At 42.3% G+C, this 23,577-nt stretch overlaps 1 protein-coding gene across 1 annotated transcript in view; it reads right to left on the reverse strand.

The window, feature by feature from the left end:
• The window catches only part of AFF2 (ALF transcription elongation factor 2), a 674,912-nt gene that overhangs the window by 181,743 nt on the left and 469,592 nt on the right, over positions 1-23,577 (reverse strand). Inside the window, exon 8 of the mRNA XM_056540361.1 lies at positions 5,700-5,751. Coding sequence (XP_056396336.1) covers positions 5,700-5,751 — 52 coding nt within the window. The remainder of the gene's footprint in view (positions 1-5,699; positions 5,752-23,577) is intronic.

Consider the following 23,577-nt stretch of genomic DNA (forward strand, 5'->3'; position numbering starts at 1 on the left):
ATAAGGACAGAAGCCAGGGGCTATGTGTTTTTGTATCTATGGCAAAAAAGCAACATCACAGCCAACTATGTGAAGGAGTTTTACACACAGTACTTTAGAGCAACAGCATCAGCAAGCAAAAGTTGTCCATTTCTGCCCTGCTGTCCATTGGATACTACAACTACCACCAGCCCACCACCACTGCTGTCTGCTGGCTATTACTACTAGCACTAGCCCACCACCCACGGCTATCCGCTGGCTACAACTTGAACTAATCTACCACCCCCATCTACTAGATAAAACCAGCACAAGTCCATCACCTCTGCAGTCCACTGGATACTACAACTACTACCAGTCCACCACCACTAATTTTTTTCTGGCTACTACAACCACTACCAGTCCACCACCCATGCTATCTGCTGGCTGCAGTTACCATCAGTTTACCACTGCAGCTGTCTGCTGGCTACAGCTTTCACTAGTTCATCAGTGTCTCCTGGCTACAGCTACCCTTAGTTCACTTTCTTTTATTCTCTGCTGGATATTACAACTACCACAAGTCCACCAACCTTCCTGCTGCTACTACCAGCCAGGTCTACACATATATAACCTGCCATGATCCAAAAAAGAAATAAACTTTTTTCTTTTTTTTTTTTCTTTTTATACAAAACTATGTCTTCACCATTTGGAGAAACTGTGTCACCAATCCTGTTGCAACTTCCAGAAAGGGAGAATTTTTGATAATTTTCCCTACTTTTCAATGTTTGCAAAAGCTATTTCTTCTTGATGTTTTGGGACACTAATCCTGTCGCTACTCCCAAATAAGAATATTTTTTGAATTCTGAATGCTTGGAAAAAGCCATTGCAACTTCTAATACTTCCAAGTGCATTTTATCATCGGCAGGCATTTTCCAACAAAAAAAAGAATACTTTATGCTCCTTTATTTAAATGTTAAAAATCATAGAAAATATTTTTTAAACAAGCTGTTAGTAACCATGGGTTTACTACATATCACTATCACTTTGTCATTATTTTAGCCTTGAATCACTTTAAAACTACATGAATACATTCCTAGGCAACCTAGCAGCGTTATATACGGCTTATGACATTTTTAGCAGTGGTATACACAAGTAGAAAAGATATTGCATTGCAGGTTTCGCCAAGAACTTATTCCCTAAACCAAACTTCTTTGAAACTTTTCATAAGTTCGCTCAACTCTACACATCATGTTGAGAAAAGTATCCCACTAGATCCAAAATAACTTTGACATTGGCAGCGATTAACCCTTATAAAGTTTAGTATTCAATAAATAGAATTTTACAGGAAAAAATCATACCCACAGGATGAACACCAAGACTAGAAACTCTTTTCATTAAGCAAAGGAGACCATTCTCAATTAACTAAGTCCTGTAGATCTATAGGTAGCCTGAAGGGAGCCCAATTATACATATTACTTGGACACCCCTATTAGCACATGGAAATGGCCTATTAAATATTACATGGGAGGCCCTAGCGAGAACATTTTATTAATGCCCAATAGCAGGCACCTTTAATTGCCTCCCTAAAAAGCAAATTTTAACTGGAAGATGGAAAGCTTTGTGGAGAACAATCAAAACAATCAAAACTGTTGGCATGCTCAATAATATTGTCATAAAACTGTAAAATCTGTACAGAGTACAACTTAATAATGCAGGAAATCCCATATGAAATGTTAAACAGATGCTTGCTTGCTATAATGAACATGTCCTATAAATATCCTTTGTGATGGTCAGCATGATTCTGAGAGCAAAAATCATTGAAACATTGCAGGCTGCTGATAACTCCAAACTTAAAAGACAGTTATTAAATAAAAAATGTCAATACTCGTGTCTTTGCAAAAACATTTGAGACTGATTATGCTGTTTATATTGAAAGAAAAGTATGAAGTCTATATCTTTAGATCTTTTATTGAGCTGTGAGCCCGGCATCAATAGCTGCTGCTCAACTGTAAATGAAAATTGATTCCAGATCTAACCCCTCACTTACAATGCTCCTCTAATCCAAACTAACCCCATTAAACAGCAAAGGAAAGCATATTTAATGGAATGCTTGGCATAGCCATAAATATCTCCAATGTGACAGAGACACAGGCAATGCATCACGCCTAAAACCTTTCCTACATTAAACAGGTTGAGACCAATTGATAATGGCAAGAAGGAAATGTTAGCTTGTCCTGGAGAACAAGGGAACAGCAGGAAACAAGGATCAAGACTAGTACATCAAGGTTTAAAAGAAAAAAATAATACGTACAATTTATTGTCTGCATTGTTCAAGTACTTGTAGCTATGTTTAGGGTAACATCTTTCTTTACATTGTTTAAGGTAAAGATACTTTAAAGGGGTTGTCCAGTGGGAATTGAGTAGTGTTCATGCATGCACACAACCGCTCCTTTCATTGGAACTGCCAGAGATAGCAGAGTGCCGACAATAAATAGAGCGGGACTACACATGCGTGACTACCCCTCCATTCTGTTGTTAGGCTTGGGCACCTTTGTTTTGGTAAGGAAGCTTAATGGAGCGGAAATATTTAGATTATTTTCTAGGGGAAAAAAAGTCATATCAGAGGGTCCACACTCAAGACATCTCTATTGATCAGAGAAAAGAGCTAATAGTAAGAAAAAGAGCTTTTTTCTGGAAGACTCCCCACAGCCATATATTTCATGGTTGCAATTAAAGGGGTTATCCCCCACAAGGTGATTTTAGTATGTACCTGGCAGACAGTAATGGACATGCTTAGGAAGGATCTGCGCTTGTCCTTAGGCTAAATGGCTATGATGTGAGATTACCATAACATTGAGGCTAGCATTTTGTGAACTGGTATTTCCTTTTTGAGTTTTCTTCTTTGCCTACAAATTCCATAATTCCGTTTTCCTCCCACCCACACATCAGCCACCCCACCCATTGAAACATAAATGAGCTGCATCCATTCAAAAGACCAGTGGTTTTCAATCAGGGTGCCTACAGCTGTTGCATTAGTTGCAGATTGATCTCTCTCCCACCAAGCGATCGCTACACCCATTGAAGCAGACAGGCTCCCTGGCATAAGCTGACTAGTGAGTCAGGTCTCAGCCACATTGCAACCCGGGAAAAATCTGAGACAACAGTCATTTTGTATGCTGGTAAAAAGAAATAGTGGGGTGAAAATCACAGAAGAATTGTGAGAAAACCGTCACACACATGTACAGACACTATATTATGAACTACACTAACTTTACAGTCCCTGTAGCATAGTCAAATAAAAAAAAAATCCTGGAATACCCCTTTAAACTTAAACAGGTTGACCAATTAGATCTTAAAAAAAAAAAAAACATTTTCTGTCCAAAACATTTTATGTCCAATGTTTGTCACTGCTGGCCAGATATCAAGATTTCTTCTCGTCTTTCCCTTTTCACGGTGTGTGCCATCCTGGACACAACAAATCCCAGCAGTCATTGCAGCTTCCCTTGTGACTGCCGGGTTTCTGTGATAGTCTAGCGATCCCCTCCCACAGACCAATCACATCTTTATTCTGTGCCAACACACAAAGCTGCAATCCAAGTCACATTTTCTCTGTCTTGGCAAATTGAGGGCAAAATACAGTGAGGGAGTGAAGGTGAGGCAATTTTGCTGCATTCAGCACTGGTAAATGCTTTATAAAACTCAGAAATGGGCCATTACTTATAAATAGTTATATGGAAACCTAGAATAATCATTTTATTAGGGGATTAAAAAAGTATATATTCTACTTAACCTGATTATCCCTTTGAGTGCAAATGATCTCTTCACCAAAATACTCTCTCTTCAGTACAACCCATAGGTAGCAGCTATACTCTAAGCCAGTGTTTCTCAAACGCGGTCCCCAAGCACCCCCAATAGGTCATGTTTACTGGATTTCCTTAGTCTTTCACAGGTGATATAATTAGGGTCAGTGAATCAGGCATCACCACAGTTATTTCACCTGTGAAAGACTAAGGAAATCCTGAAAACATGACCTGTTGGGGGTGCTTGAGGACCGTGTTTGGGAAACACTGCTCTAAGTCAATATCTGACTTGTAAAAGAGTCTTGAAATTTAACTTGGCACTATGAACCAAATCACAGCATAGCTGCTTTCTATAGGGTACACTAATGAGCTACTTTTATTCCATGGTAGCTAATTTGCATACCTCTTATTTCCCAGACAGCTTTGCCTATAGGACTCCATACACCAGTTAGCAGTCACCACAAGGAGAAGCACTACTGTCTTAGGTTTGTAAGTGTACAAACAAATATGATCACAAAGTGCGCATTTTGGCTATAGTTGAAAAGTAACTATTATACAAAAATATTCCAAGAATACTAATGAATACTCATTCATAGCATATAATAGCTATTTAAATAACCTATCTACAAAATTAGCCCCTAAGAATGGCTGCCTTATTTTTCAGGGGACATTAGTCATTACATATGTTCATACCTGTGTAAGGATCTGGAGGTAATTTTTTTTTTTATACAGACAGACTTTAAAGGGAATGTTTCTTCAGAAAATGAACTATTGTTTAAGTCGCATTTCTATGTTTAACATATATTTTATTTTATATATATATATATATATATATATATATATATATATATATATATATAAACATTTTAATATAATCTTTCATTTTACTATATTTTTAAGTAATGCAGAAATCCTGCAGTTTTCATTCTGGCCCTTTAGTCTAGTAATAAGTTAACACTTTTTGCTCTATACAAATCACATTTCAGCGGTCTCCTCTTTATCATCACATGTGGGATTTAAAGGTGTTACCTGTATTTAAATAAAACAGGGTCAGAACATTCACAAAAGATGGTGCCTCAGTCCCCCTTCCCTTGCACAATGACCTCTGCACACATCACAAAGCATGTCTAGAAAACTTCCCCTAGAAGCCAATAGAGTTCTCTCCAGTTTACTGTTCCTATGTCCATAGGGCTTGCTGTAAAGTAGATCTCTAAATGCTGTTGAAAGCAGCTAAGGTAAGATGGCTGCCCCCATAATAATGTACGATAAATTACATGAAAAATTACAATCAGAAATTAGATACAGAAAGGGTGATGTTTCAGTATCTGGCTTTAATCAGTACAAAAAAATTACTTGACAAGTGACAATTTAAAAGAATAAAACATATACAGATAGGATGTCAAGGATGTGAACACTTGGAACAATATAAAATACAGGGAAAAATAGACTAGTATTATATTTATTATTTCATAAATATCCACAGAAAACATAACAGCGTTGGATTGTATGGTGATTTTTTTTCTTTTTGTTTTATCTGTATCAGAACTTTGTACAATGTTCACATCTTGCAGTGAAATTGCTAAAATTAAATAAATCTAACATTAAACCAAACAAAAATGGGACCAGCATTTTTTTGTATATTTCATGTAACCTCTTAAGTTAATCATAGGCAAACAAGAAGCTAAAGAATCCATACTTTCATTGCCAAGTGAAAGTTAAAGAAAAAAAACCTTACACATTCAATGCTGTTTTCGAGGGATTGGTGGCCTTAGAAATGGTATTGTTTAATGATATACACCAAGCTATTATAGGTATTATTACTAATTACCCGCTGAGTGTCTTATCGATTTGGGGTCCTTAGGGTCAGACATGTAGTTTATTTGATTTGTAGCCAATGAATTTCAATTAGTGTAACTATGTGAAGGTGTATGTAAATAACAGTACCTGTTCAGTGTCTTCCTCGTCGCTGCTGAGCTTCAGATCATCTTCAAGCATGCTATAGAACAAAGAGAAATAAAAAAATCAATAAAGCATCAATGGAACAGATATAAAACAAAATTCCAGATTATACTTAAAGAGAATGTATTGTAAAAAATTAAGTATTTTTAAACCTTACATTATAAAAAGTTTTATTTTTAAAATCTATAAAAAACATTTTATTTTCCATGTTAAAGCGCAAATCATTTAAGTAATTCAGGATTTTAAAAAAAATATATAAATGGTTAATAGCTCAACTCCGATGCTGGTCCAGTGGCAGGATACATGTTTACATCTGCTAACAACTTTATAGCCCAAGACTTGCCTATTGCTAAAGCAAGCAGGGTACAGATTTGTCGTAAGTCCTATAGACTTGCAGAACACTTACAGCAAATTCAAATTCTGCTAAACTTTAGTTGCTGGAAATACATATCCTGCCACAGGATCGGAGTTAAGCTTTAACAATTTATATATATTTTTTTTAAATGCTGAAATTGCGAAAATAATACCTGAATTACCCCCCTTTTTCTCCTTATTTTTTTATTTCATTTTTTTTATTTTACCACAATATGTTCATAAAATTGTACACAAAAAAGAAAAACAATTTTCCATAATACATCCAACACATACAGTCAAAAATTCAAAATATTATCTATTAAACACAAATTAACAATTATCCCTTTAAGAATACCTTAGAGTTATAAATTGTTCAGACACATATGATATGATGTTACACTACAGTATAATAAGAAGACAAAACACATAGTTTGAAGTTACACTATCTTTACACAGTACAGTGAAGACATACATTAGCAACCTGTCTAAAGGGCATGCTGATGTATACCATGGTATATTGCACTGGAAGCAGGCTTGTTCAGTTTAATGACCAGAACATAGTCTACCAATGATGATGATGAAGCAGTTTTTTTCACGTACCGTATATGTTACTTAGACTCAAAAATGCAGTGGATCACACTTTCGAGTCCTGTTACCTACCTGTAGTTACTAGCCAGACATTAAAGGGGTTCTCCGGTGCTTAGACATCTTATCCCCTATCCAAAGGGCCCCTGTGGTCGTCGGTAATCAGACCCGGAGCGAACACGCTCCGGGGACTGATTACAAATGGGGTGCCGCGTGCAAGATCCCAGGAGTCCCCAGCGGCAGGACTCCCGTGATCAGGCATCTTATAAGATGTCTAAGCACCAGAGAACCCCTTTAAATTGAATATGCTCACTGTCAGTCACCATGGTATACAGCTTTTAAGGGGATAACTTCTTTACATATGAGCCCTAAACGAGACATTCCTATGTGAGTTTCGTTTAGGGTGATTTAATTTTTTTTCTTTTGTAACAGATTTAGATTATTCTCAAACACTGTAAAGTAAAATTGTAAAAGAGGTATACAAAAAAAACTCTTTTAAATTTAATAAAACATTTTATTAGACAAAAACAATTTCCAATTTTTATACTTATTTTATGACCATTTTTGGTTTGGATTTACAGTGTGTGAATGTATCCCTAAAGAGATTCCCTAAAAATGTATCCCCTATCCACAGGATAGGGGATAAGCATTTGATCATGGGGGGGGGGGGGGGAGGTTTAACCACTGGGTTCCCCTGCAATCCCTAGATTGGCATTCAGGCTCTTCTAGCTGCATGGAGCGGCAGACAACAATCCAGCACTCCCAAAGAGCACATAGAGCTCATGTTGTCTGCTGCTCTGTGCAGCTGGGACAATCAGGGCCCCATTCTGGAGACCCCCTATAATCAGACACTTATCCGCTACGCTGTGGTTATGGGAAGTTTATTTATTTATTTATTTTTTTTGCTGGATAACCCTTTTAACAAAAGAAGGGTCCTTTTAAACTAAACTCAAGTAGTTGAGATGAAAAGATAATGGGAGAATCTGCAACATTTGATCAGTTGCAACACACATAGATGGATTCTTTAAGAATTTCTCATAGATTTGACTGCAATTGGATCAAAATGATTAAATATTTTATATACTTTTTCAATTTATTTTCAATCACATTTGTGAATCTCATAGCAAATGAGCTACACAGATATAACATTTGTGTCGTGATATCTGATAAATATGCACATTTCTGCTAACATTATGACTTCTCCATTTTTTTCATTTATAAATGACCTTTACTGCACAATGCCATAGACAGACAATCAATTACGTCTTAGGACCCGTGTCTAATTATTTCCCACCATGAATGTTTGTATACAAAACAGGGGCTAGAAAGTGTCTGAAACTTACATTCATACAATGATTTCTGCCGATCCTGTAATAAGATCTATCACCTGCTAACACCAGTTGGTTTGAGCTGACAACCAGGCAGAAATATTCTGTATGTCAGTACGCTGGTGGAGTGCAGATGTATCACCCTTATAAATGTGGATGCTTTAAAAATTTGAGTGAGTTAACTAAGGCTTCTCGCATTTGAAGGAACCCCTGGCAGTGCATTAAATCTAGTTTTATATCTGTCACGCAATAAAGTTACTGTCTTCACAATGCATCGGTACAGATACATCTGTATGTCAATTGTAAACAAATGTTACCAGGCACGCAAGAAACAATGGCATGCTGCATCTCTGCACATCTCTATTACACAACAGGGAACAATTAACCTTTTGGACTCATATTAATCTCATAAAATGAACTCCGCAGGTAGGGAAGGCTTCAACATGTTGATAAGTACATTTTCAAGGAATTGCATGATGTGTGGAAGCATCAAATGATACAACTATTTTTAATCCTTCATTAATCACTAACTAAATGTAAGTACATGAAAGTGCTGAGAAGGTTGCATAAACTAAAACAAAGATCCAAGTGTAGTGATATCCAGCTCCAATTGTATAACTAAGGCTGCACACTAGCGGCCGAAACGCGTCACTTACCTGTATGGTTTTTATCTAATAAATTCCTTATAATTCATCGACTTGACAGCGCTGGACCATCCTTTCTCTTCTATTTGTATATAAACTAAAACACAATTGCATCATGGTGACCGCAAAGGCAAAGTCCTCTGATATTAACCTCTTAGATGCCACAGTCTATAGCAACCATAGCAATAGGTGGTTAAACAGAGGGAATAGGCTCCTACTTTCCCCTACTAGCATGATTTTGGGTTGTGAAAGCATTGCAGTGGTGTATGGGGATTTAAAAAAGGCTATTAGGCCTGCAATAGCTATATGAGACCTAACAGACTGCCTTTCAGTGTGTTACTGAAAGACAGTAATAAATGATACACATACAGATGATATACAGAATGATGTAGTGACTGCCAACATAGTCAGAGGTGGGCTAGTTTGTCTCTGTGGTACGCAACAATATTGGCAGAGTATGTCACACTTATTGCATTGTGCTTCCACTGTTGGGTGAGTGAGCGCTGATGCATACTGTACTGACCATTTAAACCAGGCTTAGTGAATTTATAATCTCAAGTGCGAGATCTGCATCGGGTGAGCGGTGATGCATACAAGCAAGGGACGAGCATTGATGGCTGGTAAGCTTGCTCACCTCAGCAGGTTTAGATCTCTCCAGCACTCACATAGTTGGTCTGCAAGGCTATGTTCACAAAGCATTTAACCGCATTTTGAGCTGTAAAAAAAAGGACTAAAAGCTAAAAAAAATGACTGTGTGTGAACAGAAATAGCTAAAAAATTAGGCTTTAAAAACCTGTGAACCTAGCCTTAAAGTTTGCTCACTCCAATTACCAGGCTCTGTCATTGTGCCGCTGTGCGGCAGTGATACTAATAGTGACGCCTGTAATCTGCATGTTATACTGAATAACAGTATTATTTCACTACCCAGCACACTCCATATGTGTATTATGACATGGAAAAGTGTTCTACACCCCTATTGAGACTCTCTGTAGCCCGGAAATAGCCAGTTTTAATAGCAAATCGCTGCAAATAAATTTGGAACAAACCCAGTTTTTTCGGAAAATTCGTAAAATTGTCCGAATCTAATTTTAAAAAAATTCACTAATCTCTACATAGTATTGATAAGTATTGCATGTAATAGTCGATTATGGGGACTAAAAGAAAGTGTAAAAAAAGTTAAAAGAAAAAAGTTAATAAATGTAATTTAACCCCTTCAGTAATAAAAGTTTTAATCACCCCCTTTTCCCATAAAAAAATAATTATATATATATATATATATATATATATATATATATATATATATATATATATATACATATGTAAACAAAAATAAAAATAAACATATGTGAAATCGATGCATGCGTAAATGTCCGAGCTATTAAAATATAATGTTAAATAAACCGCACGGTCAAAGGAGAAAGCGTAAAAAAATGTTAAAGTCCAGAAATGCATATTTTTGGTCACTTCATATACTAGAAAAAATAAATAAAACATGATCAAAAGGTGCCATCAAAATAAAAATGGTCCCGATAAAAACTACAGATCATGACGCAAAAAAATGAGCCCTCATGTTTCCCTATATACGGAAAAATTTTAAAGTTATAGGGGTCAGAAGTGGACAATTTTAAACACACTAATTTTGGTGCATGTAGTTATAATTTTTTTAATTACCGTATTTTTCGTCGTATAGGACGCACCGGCGTATAAGATGCACCCAATTTTTAGGGGCAAAATCTAAAAAAAGAAAGATTTTGAACCAAATAGTGGTCTCCAACCTGCGGACCTCCAGATGTTGCAAAACTACAACTCCCAGCATGCCCAGACAGCCGTTGGCTGTCCGGGCATGCTGGGAGTTATAGTTTAGCAACATCTGGAGGTCCGCAGATTGAAGACCACTGCAGGAGGAGGTAATTCTCACGTGTCCCCGCCGCTCCGGACCCGTCACCGCTGCCCTGGATGTCGCTCCATCGCTGTCGCCGTGTCCCCGTCGCTCTGGAACGTCTCTGCTGCCGGCCGGGTATCCTCGCTCTCCGTCGCTGCCATCACGTCGTTACGCACGCCGACGCACGTACGCGACGACGTGATGACGAGGAAGGAGAGCGCCGGCATACAGGTGATCCCTGAATGGAGATAACACCGAGGAGGCAGGTAAGGTCCCCCCCGGTGTCCTGTAAGCACTAACCCGGCTATTCAGTCGGGCTGTTCGGGACCGCCGCGGTGAGATCGCAGCGGTCCCGAACAGCCCGACTGAATAGCCGGGTTAGTGTCACTTTCCCTTCAGACGCGGCGGTCAGCTTTGATCGCCGCGTCTGAAGGGTTAATACAGGGCATCACCGCAATCGGTGATGTCCTGTATTAGCCGCGGGTCCCGGCCGTTGATGGCCGCAGGGACCGCCGCGATAGGGGTGTATTCGCCGAATAAGACGCACTGACTTTTCCCCCCCAGTTTTGGGGAAGAAAAAGTGCGTCTTATATGGCGAAAAATACGGTAGTAAAATAAAATAAAACTTATATAAATTAGGTATCTTTGTAACTGTATGGACCTACAGACTAAAGATAAGGTGTCATTTGTACTGAAAAGTGCACTGTGTAGAATCAGAAGCCCCCAACATGTACTAAATGTTTTTTTTAGTTTTTTCTTTTATTTTGCCCTACAAATATAGTTTTTCTGTTTTTTCCATAGATTTTGTGGTTAAATGTTAATGGTATTACAAAGTTAGCCTGAGAGGGAAGGGGTTTGTCACGATTCGGCTTACGGGTTGTGGATCCGCTGTGTCAGCGAGGGATTGGCGTGGACCGTGCTAGTGGACCGGTTCTAAGAGGCTACTGGTTTTCACCAGAGCCCGCCGCAAAGCGGGATGGTCTTGCTGCGGCAGTAGCAACCAGGTCGTATCCACTAGCAACGGCTCAACCTCGCTGACTGCTGAGAAGGCGTGGGACAGAAGGACTAGGCAGAGGCAAGGTCAGACGTAGCAGAAGGTCGGGGGCAGGCGGCAAGGTTCGTAGTCAGGATGGATAGCAGAAGTTCAGGTACACAGGCTTTGGACACACTAAACGCTTTCACTGGCACAAGGCAACAAGATCCGGCGAGGGAGTGCAGGGGAGGAGATCAGATATAGCCAGGGAGCAGATGGAAGCCAATTAAGCTAATTGGGCCAGGCACCAATCATTGGTGCACTGGCCCTTTAAGTCTCAGAGAGCTGGCGCGCGCGCGCCCTAGAGAGCGGAGCCGCACGCGCCAGCACAAGACAGCAGGGGACCGGGACGGGTAAGTGACCTGGGATGCGATTCGCGAGCGGGCGCGTCCCGCTGTGCGAATCGCATCCCCGACGGCCATGACAGTGCAGCGCTCCCGGTCAGCGGGACTGACCGGGGCGCTGCAGGGAGAAAGACCCGGAGGAGCGGGGACCCGGAGCGCTAGGCGTAACAGGGTTAAAGGTGTATTATATGCCTCTATCACCTCTGCTTGCCGCTTTTTCTAATTCTCATGCACAGGACACACACGGGAAGTGCTGTAATTCAAGTCTTTTTTTTTATTTTTTATTACTGTTGTCTTCGCCCTTTTTCAGCATGCTATGCAACCAAAGTAAATATACACTGCTCAAAAATAAAGAGAACACTTAAACAACACAATGTAACTCCAAGTCAATGACACTTCTGTGAAATCACACTGTCCACTCAGGAAGCAACACTGACTAACAATGAATTTCACATGCTGTTGTGCAAATGGAACAGACAACAGGTTGAAATTATAGGCAATTAGCATAACACCCCCAATAAAAAAAAGTGGTTCTGCAGGTAGTGACCACAGACCATTTCTGAGTTCCTATGCTTCCTGGCTTATGTTTTGGTCACTTTTTAATGCAGTCGGTGCTTTCACTCTAGTGGTAGCAGGAGACGGAGTATACAACCCACACAAGTGGCTCAGGTAGTGCAGCTCATCCAGGATGGCACATAAATGCGAGCTGTGGCAAGAAGGTTTTGTGTGTCTGTCAGCGTATGGTCCAGAGCGTGGAGACGCTACCAGGAGATAGGCCAGTTCATCAGGAGACATAAAGGAGGTCGTAGGAGGAACAACCCAGCAGCAGGACCGCTACCTCTGCCTTTGTGCAAGGAGGAGCAGGAGGAGCACTGTCAGAGCCCTGCAAAATGACCTCCAGCAGTCCACAAATGTGCATGTGTCCACTCAAATGGTCAGAAACAGACCCCATGAGGGTGGTATAAGGGCCCGACATCTACAGGTGGGGGTTGTGCTTACAGCCCAACACCATGCAGGACATTTGTCATTTGCCAGAGAACACCAAGATTGGCAAATTCGTCACTGGTGCCCTGTGCTCTTAACAGATGAAAGCAGGTTCACACTGAGCACATGTGACAGAAGTGACAGAGTCTGGAGATGCCGAGGAGAATGTTTTGCTGCCTGCAACATCCTCCAGCATGACCGGTTTGGCAGTGGATCAGTAATGGTGTGGGGGGGCATTTCTTTGGGGGCCACACAGCCCTCCATGTGCTTGCCAGAGGTAGCGTGACTGCCATTAGGTAACGGGATGAGATCATCAGACCCCTTGTGAGACCATATGCTGTTGCGGTTGGCCCTGGGTTCCTACTAATGCAAGAGACCTGTAGAGAGAAAAAAGGGGAGAGACCAGAGGGAGGCGCCTCGTGTGATACCGTATGGGAATGGAAAATTAAAGCAGTTAGTGGTCAAAATAAATGACCCCTAGGTAGTGGCTGCTCACCTGAGAGCAAGTCGGAACTTGCATATCAACCCACAGTGGGGTTACAAAAGTTCACGGAGTACTGGAACCGCTGCTAAGCCGGAGGTCACAGGGAAAGGAAGAAGACCAATCCTGATGTAGCTTGTGGTAGGGAAGTTGAGAAAAAAGACCTCTTAAAGGCGCTGCAGACTCCAATGGAATGAAACCGAAGCCAGAGATGTACAAAACACTGGGAGGTTTATTGCAATAGATAAAACAATAAAAAGGATTACGCGTTTCGGGGGAGCCACCCCCTTCTTCAGATCAGAATACATGCAGTGAGATATGCAGAGTTTAAATATGTACAAAATGGGCGCCAACCACTTAAGTGGGAGGAGCCAAACATCTTTATGTCACATGATGCAAAAAACAGAATGTAATAAATGAGTCTAAAAAAACACATCCAATATACATTTAACAATTGTATCAGACCATTGTAAGTGTAAAATCACAAGAGCCATCTTATAAATATAGTGAGGAATGTAAAACAGACCTACAGAACATTGATCTCTGTTGGCAGTGTACGGACCGTCAAAGGTAAACATCCGGCGCATGCTGGATGAACTGATGCTAAAACCAGATGTAAACATCCGGATGTACCGCGGCACTGCACCGGATGTTTACATCTGGTTTTAGCATCAGTTCATCCAGCATGCGCCGGATGTTTACCTTTGACGGTCCGTACACTGCCAACAGAGATCAATGTTCTGTAGGTCTGTTTTACATTCCTCACTATATTTATAAGATGGCTCTTGTGATTTTACACTTACAATGGTCTGATACAATTGTTAAATGTATATTGGATGTGTTTTTTTAGACTCATTTATTACATTCTGTTTTTTGCATCATGTGACATAAAGATGTTTGGCTCCTCCCACTTAAGTGGTTGGCGCCCATTTTGTACATATTTAAACTCTGCATATCTCACTGCATGTATTCTGATCTGAAGAAGGGGGTGGCTCCCCCGAAACGCGTAATCCTTTTTATTGTTTTATCTATTGCAATAAACCTCCCAGTGTTTTGTACATCTCTGGCTTCGGTTTCATTCCATTGGAGTCTGCAGCGCCTTTAAGAGGTCTTTTTTCTCAACTTCCCTACCACATACTAATGCAAGACAATGCTAGACCTGGCTGGAGTGTGTCAGCAGTTCCTGCAAGAGGAAGGTATTGATGCTATGGACTGGTCAGCCCGTTCCCCAGACCTGAATCTGATTGAGCACATCTGGGACATCATGTCTCGCTCCATCCACTAACACCACGTTGCACCACAGACTGTCCAAGAGTTGGTGGATGCTTTAGTCCTGGTCTGAAAGGACAACCCTCAAGAGACCATGCGCCACCTCATCAGGAGCATGCCCAGGCATTGTAGGGAGGTCATTTTGACTTGTTTTAAGGACATTACATCAAAGTTGGATCAGCCTGTAGTGTGGTTTTCCACTTTGATTTTGAGTGTGACTCCATATCCAGACCTCCATGGGTTGATAAATTTGATTTCCATTCATTTTTGTGTGATTTTGTTGTCAGCACATTCAACCATGTAAAGACGAAAGTATTTCATACAATTAGTTCATTCATTCAGATCTAGGATGTGTTATCTTAGTGTTCCCTTTATTTTTTTGAGCAGAGTATAATAAGTCACATTGGCTTTAGGGGTGTGTGGCTATGCTGTAGTGAGTGGGTGAATAGCAGGGTGGAAGGAATTTAATAAAATAATGCTATCCACCCACCCACTACAACATAGCCACACTCCTCGTGAGATCATGTGACTAATTTTTCTCATATATCTAAGACTCCTTCAAAAATGGATTTTCCCCCATCCCTTAATAGTTTGCTGTATCTGCTACCTAGATATGCAGTATGTATACTCTGATTTGTTTAGTATAGTTGTCCCATGGGTACTAAGCCTTCTGCCTACACTAAAACTGTGTACTAAAAACACTAAAACCGTGTCCGGCTACCTACCGTATATACTCGAGTATAGGCCGAGTTTTTCAGCACGATTTTTCGTGCTGAAAACACCCCCCTCGGCTTATACTCGAGTGAACTCCCCCACCCGCAGTGGTCTTCAACCTGCGGACCTCCGGAGGTTTCAAAACTACAACTCCCAGCAAGCCCGGGCAGCCATCGGCTGTCCGGGCTTGCTGGGAGTTGTAGTTTTGAAACCTCCGGAGGTCCGCAGGTTGAAGACCACTGCGGCCTTCAACATCATCCAGCCCCCTCTCACCCCCTTTAGTTCTGAGTACTCACCTCCGCTCGGCGCTGGTCCGGTCCTGCAGGGCTGTCCGGTAAGGAGGTGGTCCGGTGAGGAGGTGGTCCGGGCTGCTATCTTCACCGGGGAGGCCTCTTCTAAGCGCTTCGGGCCCGGCCTCAGAATAGTCACGTTGCCTTGACAACGACGCAGATACGTCGTTGTCAAGGCAACGGCTCTATTCCGGGCCGGAAGCGCGGAGAAGAGGCGCCCCCGGTGAAGATAGCAGCCCGGACCACCTCCTCACCGGACCACCTCCTTACCGGACAGCCCTGCAGGACCGGACCAGCGCCGAGCGGAGGTGAGTACTCAGAACTAAAGGGGGTGAGAGGGGGCTGGATGATGTTGAAGGCCGCAGTGGTCTTCAACCTGCGGACCTCCGGAGGTTTCAAAACTACAACTCCCAGCAAGCCCGGACAGCCGATGGCTGCCCGGGCTTGCTGGGAGTTGTAGTTTTGAAACCTCTGGAGGTCCGCATGTTGAAGGCCGCAGTGGTCTTCAACCTGCGGACCTCCGGAGGTTTCAAAACTACAACTCCCAGCAAGCCCGGACAGCCGATGGCTGCCCGGGCTTGCTGGGAGTTGTAGTTTTGAAACCTCTGGAGGTCCACATGTTGAAGGCCGCAGTGGTCTTCAACCTGCGGACCTCCGGAGGTTTCAAAACTACAACTCCCAGCAAGCCCGGACAGCCGATGGCTGCCCGGGCTTGCTGGGAGTTGTAGTTTTGAAACCTCTGGAGGTCCGCAGGTTGAAGACCACTGAGGGCGAATGATGAGAAGAGGATGATGAAGGGGGGGGGGGATGATGAAGGGGGTGGGGATGATGAAGGGGGGGGGGTGTGGGATGATTACAAGGGGATGATGAAGGGGGGATGTGTGGGATGATAAGGGGATGTGTGGGATGATGACAAGGGGATGATGAAGGGGGGATGTGTGGGATGATGACAAGGGGATGATGAAGGGGGGATGTGTGGGATGATAAGGGGATGTGTGGGATGATGACAAGGGGATGATGAAGGGGGGATGTGTGGGATGATAAGGGGATGTGTGGGATGATGACAAGGGGATGATGAAGGGGGGATGTGTGGGATGATGACAAGGGGATGATGAGGATGTTAATGACGGGTCTGGATGATGACAGGGGGGGATGAGGTATTTCCCACCCTAGGCTTATACTCGAGTCAATAACTTTTCCTGGGATTTTGGGTTGAAATTAGGGGTCTCGGCTTATACTCGGGTCGGCTTATACTCGAGTATATACGGTATATACCACCACAATCCCAGCAAAGCTAACCCACAGGAGTGAGCGCTCTAACACACCATTTTTTACCACGTGAACCGGAGCCCCGGGGATCTTCACCACTTGCATCTTCCGGACGTCCAGGAATCCTAGGACGCCACGGTATGAGCTGCACCCCCTGATCCAATGACTCCCATTGAAACGGGATACAAGCGCTATATGGTGTTGTGCTCATTGCACAACACCAGAAGGCGAGTAAGTTTCTTCACCTCTGTTCTATTTCATTTGAATTACATTTACGGCACATTGTTGCGCTTTTCTTTTGTGTTTCTAATTTTTCCACATAGCTAGCATACACTAAAACTGAGACATTTAGTTAATGATTTCCATTCTATAAAGCCTTGTGGATAATACTGATGCTTAAAAATAGATAATAAATATTAGGTATTCAATCGGCATCACCAATAACAATAAAACATATACAAACCAAATGGAATCATAATGATTCTCTAATTCCCAATTCTGGTTCATAACACTCTAGAACTGTCCATACAATCACCGTTTATCATTTGCCTCTTCTTAAAACACTTTAATTCACTGTCTTTCTGGTACCCTCTCCCTTATTTCTCAGCGTTACAAGATTAGTCTGCATAAAATGTCAGAAATATATTTGATTCTTTATAGCAAACACGATGCCTAGAGGGAGCAGTGAATTTATATTACATTAAATAGAGCCTTTACCATAAATGTCACATATCTATATACAGGAGGGATGCTGTGTACATAAGAGCTTTTTTTCCTTTTTTATTTTAAGGTGGTATGAATGTAACCAACATAAATATATTATAATTTCAGGTAAACATTTTATGATAGTGGGAAGAATATTCTTTATTAATATATCATTACATCAGAATTGTTTACTGGCTATATGCTTGTGTTTTGCATTGAGCTGAACTAGTACTAAGGCGATCAAGATATATTGTGATAAATAAATAGATAGACAGATAGATAGAAGCATTAAAGGTCATCATAGAACAATTATATACCAACTCTAAAACATTATTTATGGGTATTTGAAAGGAGATTTTAACATATTTTGGCAATATTTTTCACTTGTAGCATAATTTTATAAATAAATTGTTAAGGTGCAATTCCAAAGGATGTCTTTACAATTATATAGATGCCCCTACCCTATGGGTGATGTTTACCTGGCATTTCCTTCTTTAGTGTTGATCTGGGTTCCTTAAAATTCAGGTAATCCTTTTCAGGATAAGTTGCCATGGATGTTTACATTTGGAGTATCATTGCTTCTGGCCATAATATAACTTACATAGTGAGTAGGCACTATCCCTTTCACCCCATTTAGGCCTTAAGGACACAGCCAATTTTATTTTTGCATTTTTGTTTTTTCCTCCTCGCCTTCTAAAAATCATAACTCTTTTATATTTCCATCGACAGACCAATATGAGGGTGTGTTTTTTGTGTGACCAATTGTACTTTGTATTGAACCTACCTGCTATTCCTCTACACCTGGTACGCATGACTAAGGGGGCACGACCCCGAAACGCCGTCGCGTCCAAGGTGTTGAGCAGATGGAAGATCTGAGCTCTGTGTCTGCTAACAAGCTTTGCTCCACTTTGTTAAAGAATATCTACGTCTACAGAAGTATGAAATAAATAACTTAAAGCGTTGGAAACGATCTGCTGAATCGTGAGTTATTACCCTGTTGGGTCTGATAATGCTTGGACAGTATAACAGAATACCGTCTCGCCCACTGTGTGCACGGTTAATCACTTATTTTACCATAAAATGTATGGCTCAACAAAAAAATATTATTTGTGTGGGGAAATTGAAAAGAAAACCGCAATTTAGCAAATTTTGAAAGTTTTTTTTTCACCTTGTACACTTTATAGTAAATGACATGTTTTCATTATTCTGTAGGTCAATACGATTAAAATGATATAATTTTCTATCACTGTGCCACATTGAAAAAATCTCAAACTTTTTTAGGAAAATTTGTATGTTTGAAATTGCCCTATTTTGACCACCCATAACTTTCAAATTTTTCCACATATGGGGCGGTATGAGGGCTTCTTTTTTTGCGCCTTGATATATAGTTTTTATTGGTACCACTTTTGCTTATATTTGATGACTTTTTAAAAATGTGAGCAATTTTTGCCTTTTTTTTACGCTTATGCCGTTCACCTTACAAGATCTTTTACATTATATTTTGATAATTCGGACATTTACGCACACAGCAATACCAAATATGTTTGTTTGTTTTGACACTTTTTTGGGATAAAATAGGAAAAAAGGGCCATTAAAATTTTTACTGGGGGTGGGGCTTTTTCTAATTTTGATTTTTTTACTTTTTTTTTATATTTACACTTTTATTGTCACCATAGAGGACTATTTATAGCGATCATTAGATTGCATATACTGAACAGTGCTATGTTCAGTATTATCAGCATTCTTCTGCCCTGATCTGCTCGATCTCAGACCAGAGCAGAAGACCCCAGGAAGACGGCCAGAGCAGGTAAGGGGACTTCCGGCCGCCATGTGGGATGATCGGATCTCCGCGGTGCTGCCACGGGGATCAGATCATCCAACATGGCGGCCAGAGGTCCTCTTACCTGCTCTGGCCATATTAATCACGGCATCTGAGGGGATTGCAGAAGGGACCTGCCGTGCATGATGCGAGCACCGGTCTGGTGCCTTAAGTACCACCACATCAGGACGTACATTTACGAACATTATCCTTAAGGGGTTAAGGACAGTGGATGGTAATATACGTTGAGGACCCTGCTACTTAACACGCCAGGACATACATTTACGTATATACAGACGAGGCATACTAACTATGAAGTAAATGCAGGAGGAGGTGCACATACAGTCAATAACAAAGTATGGCAATCCTGTCGTTCTCCATCATTAACCTCTGAAGTTCCCTAATCAATTGCGATCAAGTCACTTAAGCGCCACAATCGTTGTCCCCCCTAACCAATCAGCACCCCCACAACATGTATGCAAGGGTCCAATCAGTTTGTTTGCCTGCCAGAGGACCTCTCATCTGCTCTGCACAGGTCATGGCTCCAATCTGGTGCTAATGCCTGCAGAGCCAAGCTCTGCCAGCAGATCGCTGATAACAGTGTGCAATGCTAAGCAAAGCATTACTCAGTGTAAGCAATCTGAAGATTGCATGTAAAATAATAAAATAATGTTTTTAAAAACACATATAAGCCCATCCCCTAGTTAAAATTATAATCACCCCTTTTCAGATTTTCCAAATAAAAGAAAACAAACAAACACATATTTGCTATTGCAGAATAAACTGGCATAAACAGTGCAAAAAATGGAATAAGCAGTGATCAAAAAAGTCATATATGCACAAAAGTACATTCAGGGTGCAAAATATAGAAAATAGAGTAACTGGTTCTCAAGATCTTTACACAAAACTGTAGTAAGCGATTACTATGGATTTTTCACTGTATAAAGTGTAAAAAACCGTGACAGAATAGATATGGTAATAATAGTGGAGACCTGAATAAAAGGGTGTGTGCGTATACCCGTGAATGAGTTAAAATTATGAGTTCTATGGCTTTATGAGTGTTATGATAGTAGATGTGTGAATGTATACGATTGGTATAAAAAAGGGTTGATAGTATAAAGGTTTGAAAAGTGTAGAGGTGCGATCCCCAACTGGATAAAGTATCGCTCCTGAGATGGTAAGCAGTTAAATCACAATTTATTAGGTTTAGTGAACATATAAAATAAACATATAGGTAAAATAGAGGGAGAGCGCTGGGCCCTAGCCCTATAAGTCTCCCAATATATTCAATGCAGTGTATAAAAACAATTTATCACACATGGCTGTGGGTCACATTAAATGAAGCAATTGTTAGATCGTGGAAGTTTTTTTAAACAATAAAGTGGTAACAGTTAGTAGATCCTTGGTACAAAGCAGTACTATCGCTGTAACAGTATTGGAAAGCATGTCTGTTGATTGTGCCAAAGCAATACTGTCGCTTTCACAATGAAGGAAAGTGTATCTGCTGGTCGCTCGCTGTGCGAGTCTGCAATGGTGGGCTGAGAATCAGGGGACTGCAGACATTACAAACACAGTCCCGCACTATATGGAATCTGCCGGGTCTCAGTTGTATAATCCTGTGGAAGGAAAAGTTACGGCTGTAAGGGTAAAGTCACGGCACTGCGGCCTGTCACGATGCCGGCTGGCAGGTAGTGGATCCTCTGTGCCAGAGAGGGATTGGCGTGGACCGTGCTAGTGGACCGGTTCTAAGCCACTACTGGTTTTCACCAGAGCCCGCCGCAAAGCGGGATGGTCTTGCTGCGGCGGTAGTGACCAGGTCGTATCCACTAGCAACGGCTCACCTCTCTGGCTGCTGAAGATAGGCGCGGTACAAGGGAGTAGACAGAAGCAAGGTCGGACGTAGCAGAAGGTCGGGGCAGGCAGCAATGATCGTAGTCAGGGGCAACGGCAGAAGGTCTGGAAACACAGGCAAGGAACACACAAGGAACGCTTTCACTGGCACTAAGGCAACAAGATCCGGCAAGGGAGTGCAGGGGAAGTGAGGTGATATAGGGAAGTGCACAGGTGAACACACTAATTGGAACCACTGCGCCAATCAGCGGCGCAGTGGCCCTTTAAATCGCAGAGACCCGGCGCGCGCGCGCCCTAGGGAGCGGGGCCGCGCGCGCCGGGACAGAACAGACGGAGAGCGAGTCAGGTAGGGGAGCCGGGGTGCGCATCGCGAGCGGGCGCTACCCGCATCGCGAATCGCATCCCGGCTGGCAGCGGAATCGCAGCGCCCCGGGTCAGAGGACGTGACCGGAGCGCTGCCGCGGGGAGAGTGAAGCGAGCGCTCCGGGGAGGAGCGGGGACCCGGAGCGCTCGGCGTAACAGTACCCCCCCCTTGGGTCTCCCCCTCTTCTTAGAGCCTGAGAACCTGAGGAGCAGACTTTTGTCTAGGATGTTGTCCTCAGGTTCCCAGGATCTCTCTTCAGGACCACAACCCTCCCAGTCCACTAAAAAAAAATTTTTCCCTCTGACCTTTTTGGCAGCTAAAATTTCTTTGACCGAGAAGATGTCCGAGGAGCCGGAAACAGGAGTGGGAGGAACAGATTTGGGAGAAAAACGGTTGAGGATGAGTGGTTTGAGAAGAGAGACGTGAAAGGCATTAGGGATACGAAGAGAGGGAGGAAGAAGAAGTTTATAAGAGACAGGATTAATTTGACACAAAATTTTGAAAGGACCAAGATAGCGTGGTCCCAACTTGTAGCTAGGGACACGGAAGCGGACATATTTAGCGGAGAGCCATACCTTGTCTCCAGGGGAAAAAACGGGGGGAGCTCTTCTTTTCTTATCCGCGAACTTCTTCATGCGTGATGAAGCCTGTAAGAGAGAATTTTGGGTCTCTCTCCATATGATGGAAAGGTCACGAGAAATTTCATCCACAGCGGGCAGACCAGAGGGCAAGGGAGTAGGGAGGGGGGGAAGAGGGTGACGGCCGTACACCACGAAAAATGGGGATTTGGAGGAAGACTCAGAGACCCTGAAGTTATACGAGAATTCGGCCCATGGGAGGAGATCTGCCCAGTCATCCTGGCGGGAGGAAACAAAATGTCGCAAATAATCACCCAAGATCTGGTTAATCCTTTCTACTTGTCCATTGGACTGGGGATGATATGCAGAAGAAAAATTTAATTTAATCTTGAGTTGTTTACAGAGAGCCCTCCAGAATTTAGACACGAATTGGACGCCTCTATCCGAGACAATCTGCGTAGGCAACCCGTGAAGACGAAAAATGTGTACAAAAAATTGTTTAGCCAACTGAGGCGCAGAAGGAAGACCAGGAAGAGGGATGAAATGTGCCATTTTGGAGAATCGATCAACGACCACCCAAATAACAGTGTTGCCACGGGAAGGGGGTAAATCAGTAATAAAATCCATACCAATCAGAGACCAAGGCTGTTCGGGGACAGGCAGAGGATGAAGAAAACCAGCGGGCTTCTGGCGAGGAGTCTTATCCCGGGCACAGATAGTGCAGGCTCGCACAAAGTCCACAACATCCGTCTCCAGAGTCGGCCACCAATAGAAGCGGGAGATGAGTTGCACAGATTTCTTGATACCCGCATGACCTGCGAGATGGGAGGAGTGACCCCATTTGAGGATTCCGAGGCGTTGGCGAGGAGAAACAAAGGTCTTTCCTGGAGGAGTCTGCCTGATGGAGGCAGGAGAAGTGGAGATCAGGCAGTCAGGTGGAATGATGTGTTGCGGAGAGAGTTCAACTTCTGAGGCATCCGAGGAACGAGAGAGAGCATCGGCCCTAATGTTCTTATCGGCAGGACGAAAGTGAATCTCAAAATTAAATCGGGCAAAGAACAGAGACCACCGGGCCTGGCGAGGATTCAGCCGTTGGGCAGACTGGAGGTAGGAGAGGTTCTTGTGGTCGGTGTAGATAATAACAGGAGAACTTGATCCCTCCAGCAGATGCCTCCATTCCTCAAGTGCTAATTTAATGGCTAGAAGCTCTCGATCCCCGATGGAGTAGTTCCTCTCCGCTGGAGAGAAGGTCCTAGAGAAAAAACCACAAGTGACAGCATGCCCGGAAGAATTTTTTTGTAGAAGAACAGCTCCAGCTCCCACTGAGGAGGCATCAACCTCCAATAGGAAGGGTTTGGAAGGGTCAGGT

This window comes from Hyla sarda, chromosome 9, assembly GCF_029499605.1.
Source record: "Hyla sarda isolate aHylSar1 chromosome 9, aHylSar1.hap1, whole genome shotgun sequence".
Lineage (NCBI taxonomy): Eukaryota > Metazoa > Chordata > Amphibia > Anura > Hylidae > Hyla > Hyla sarda.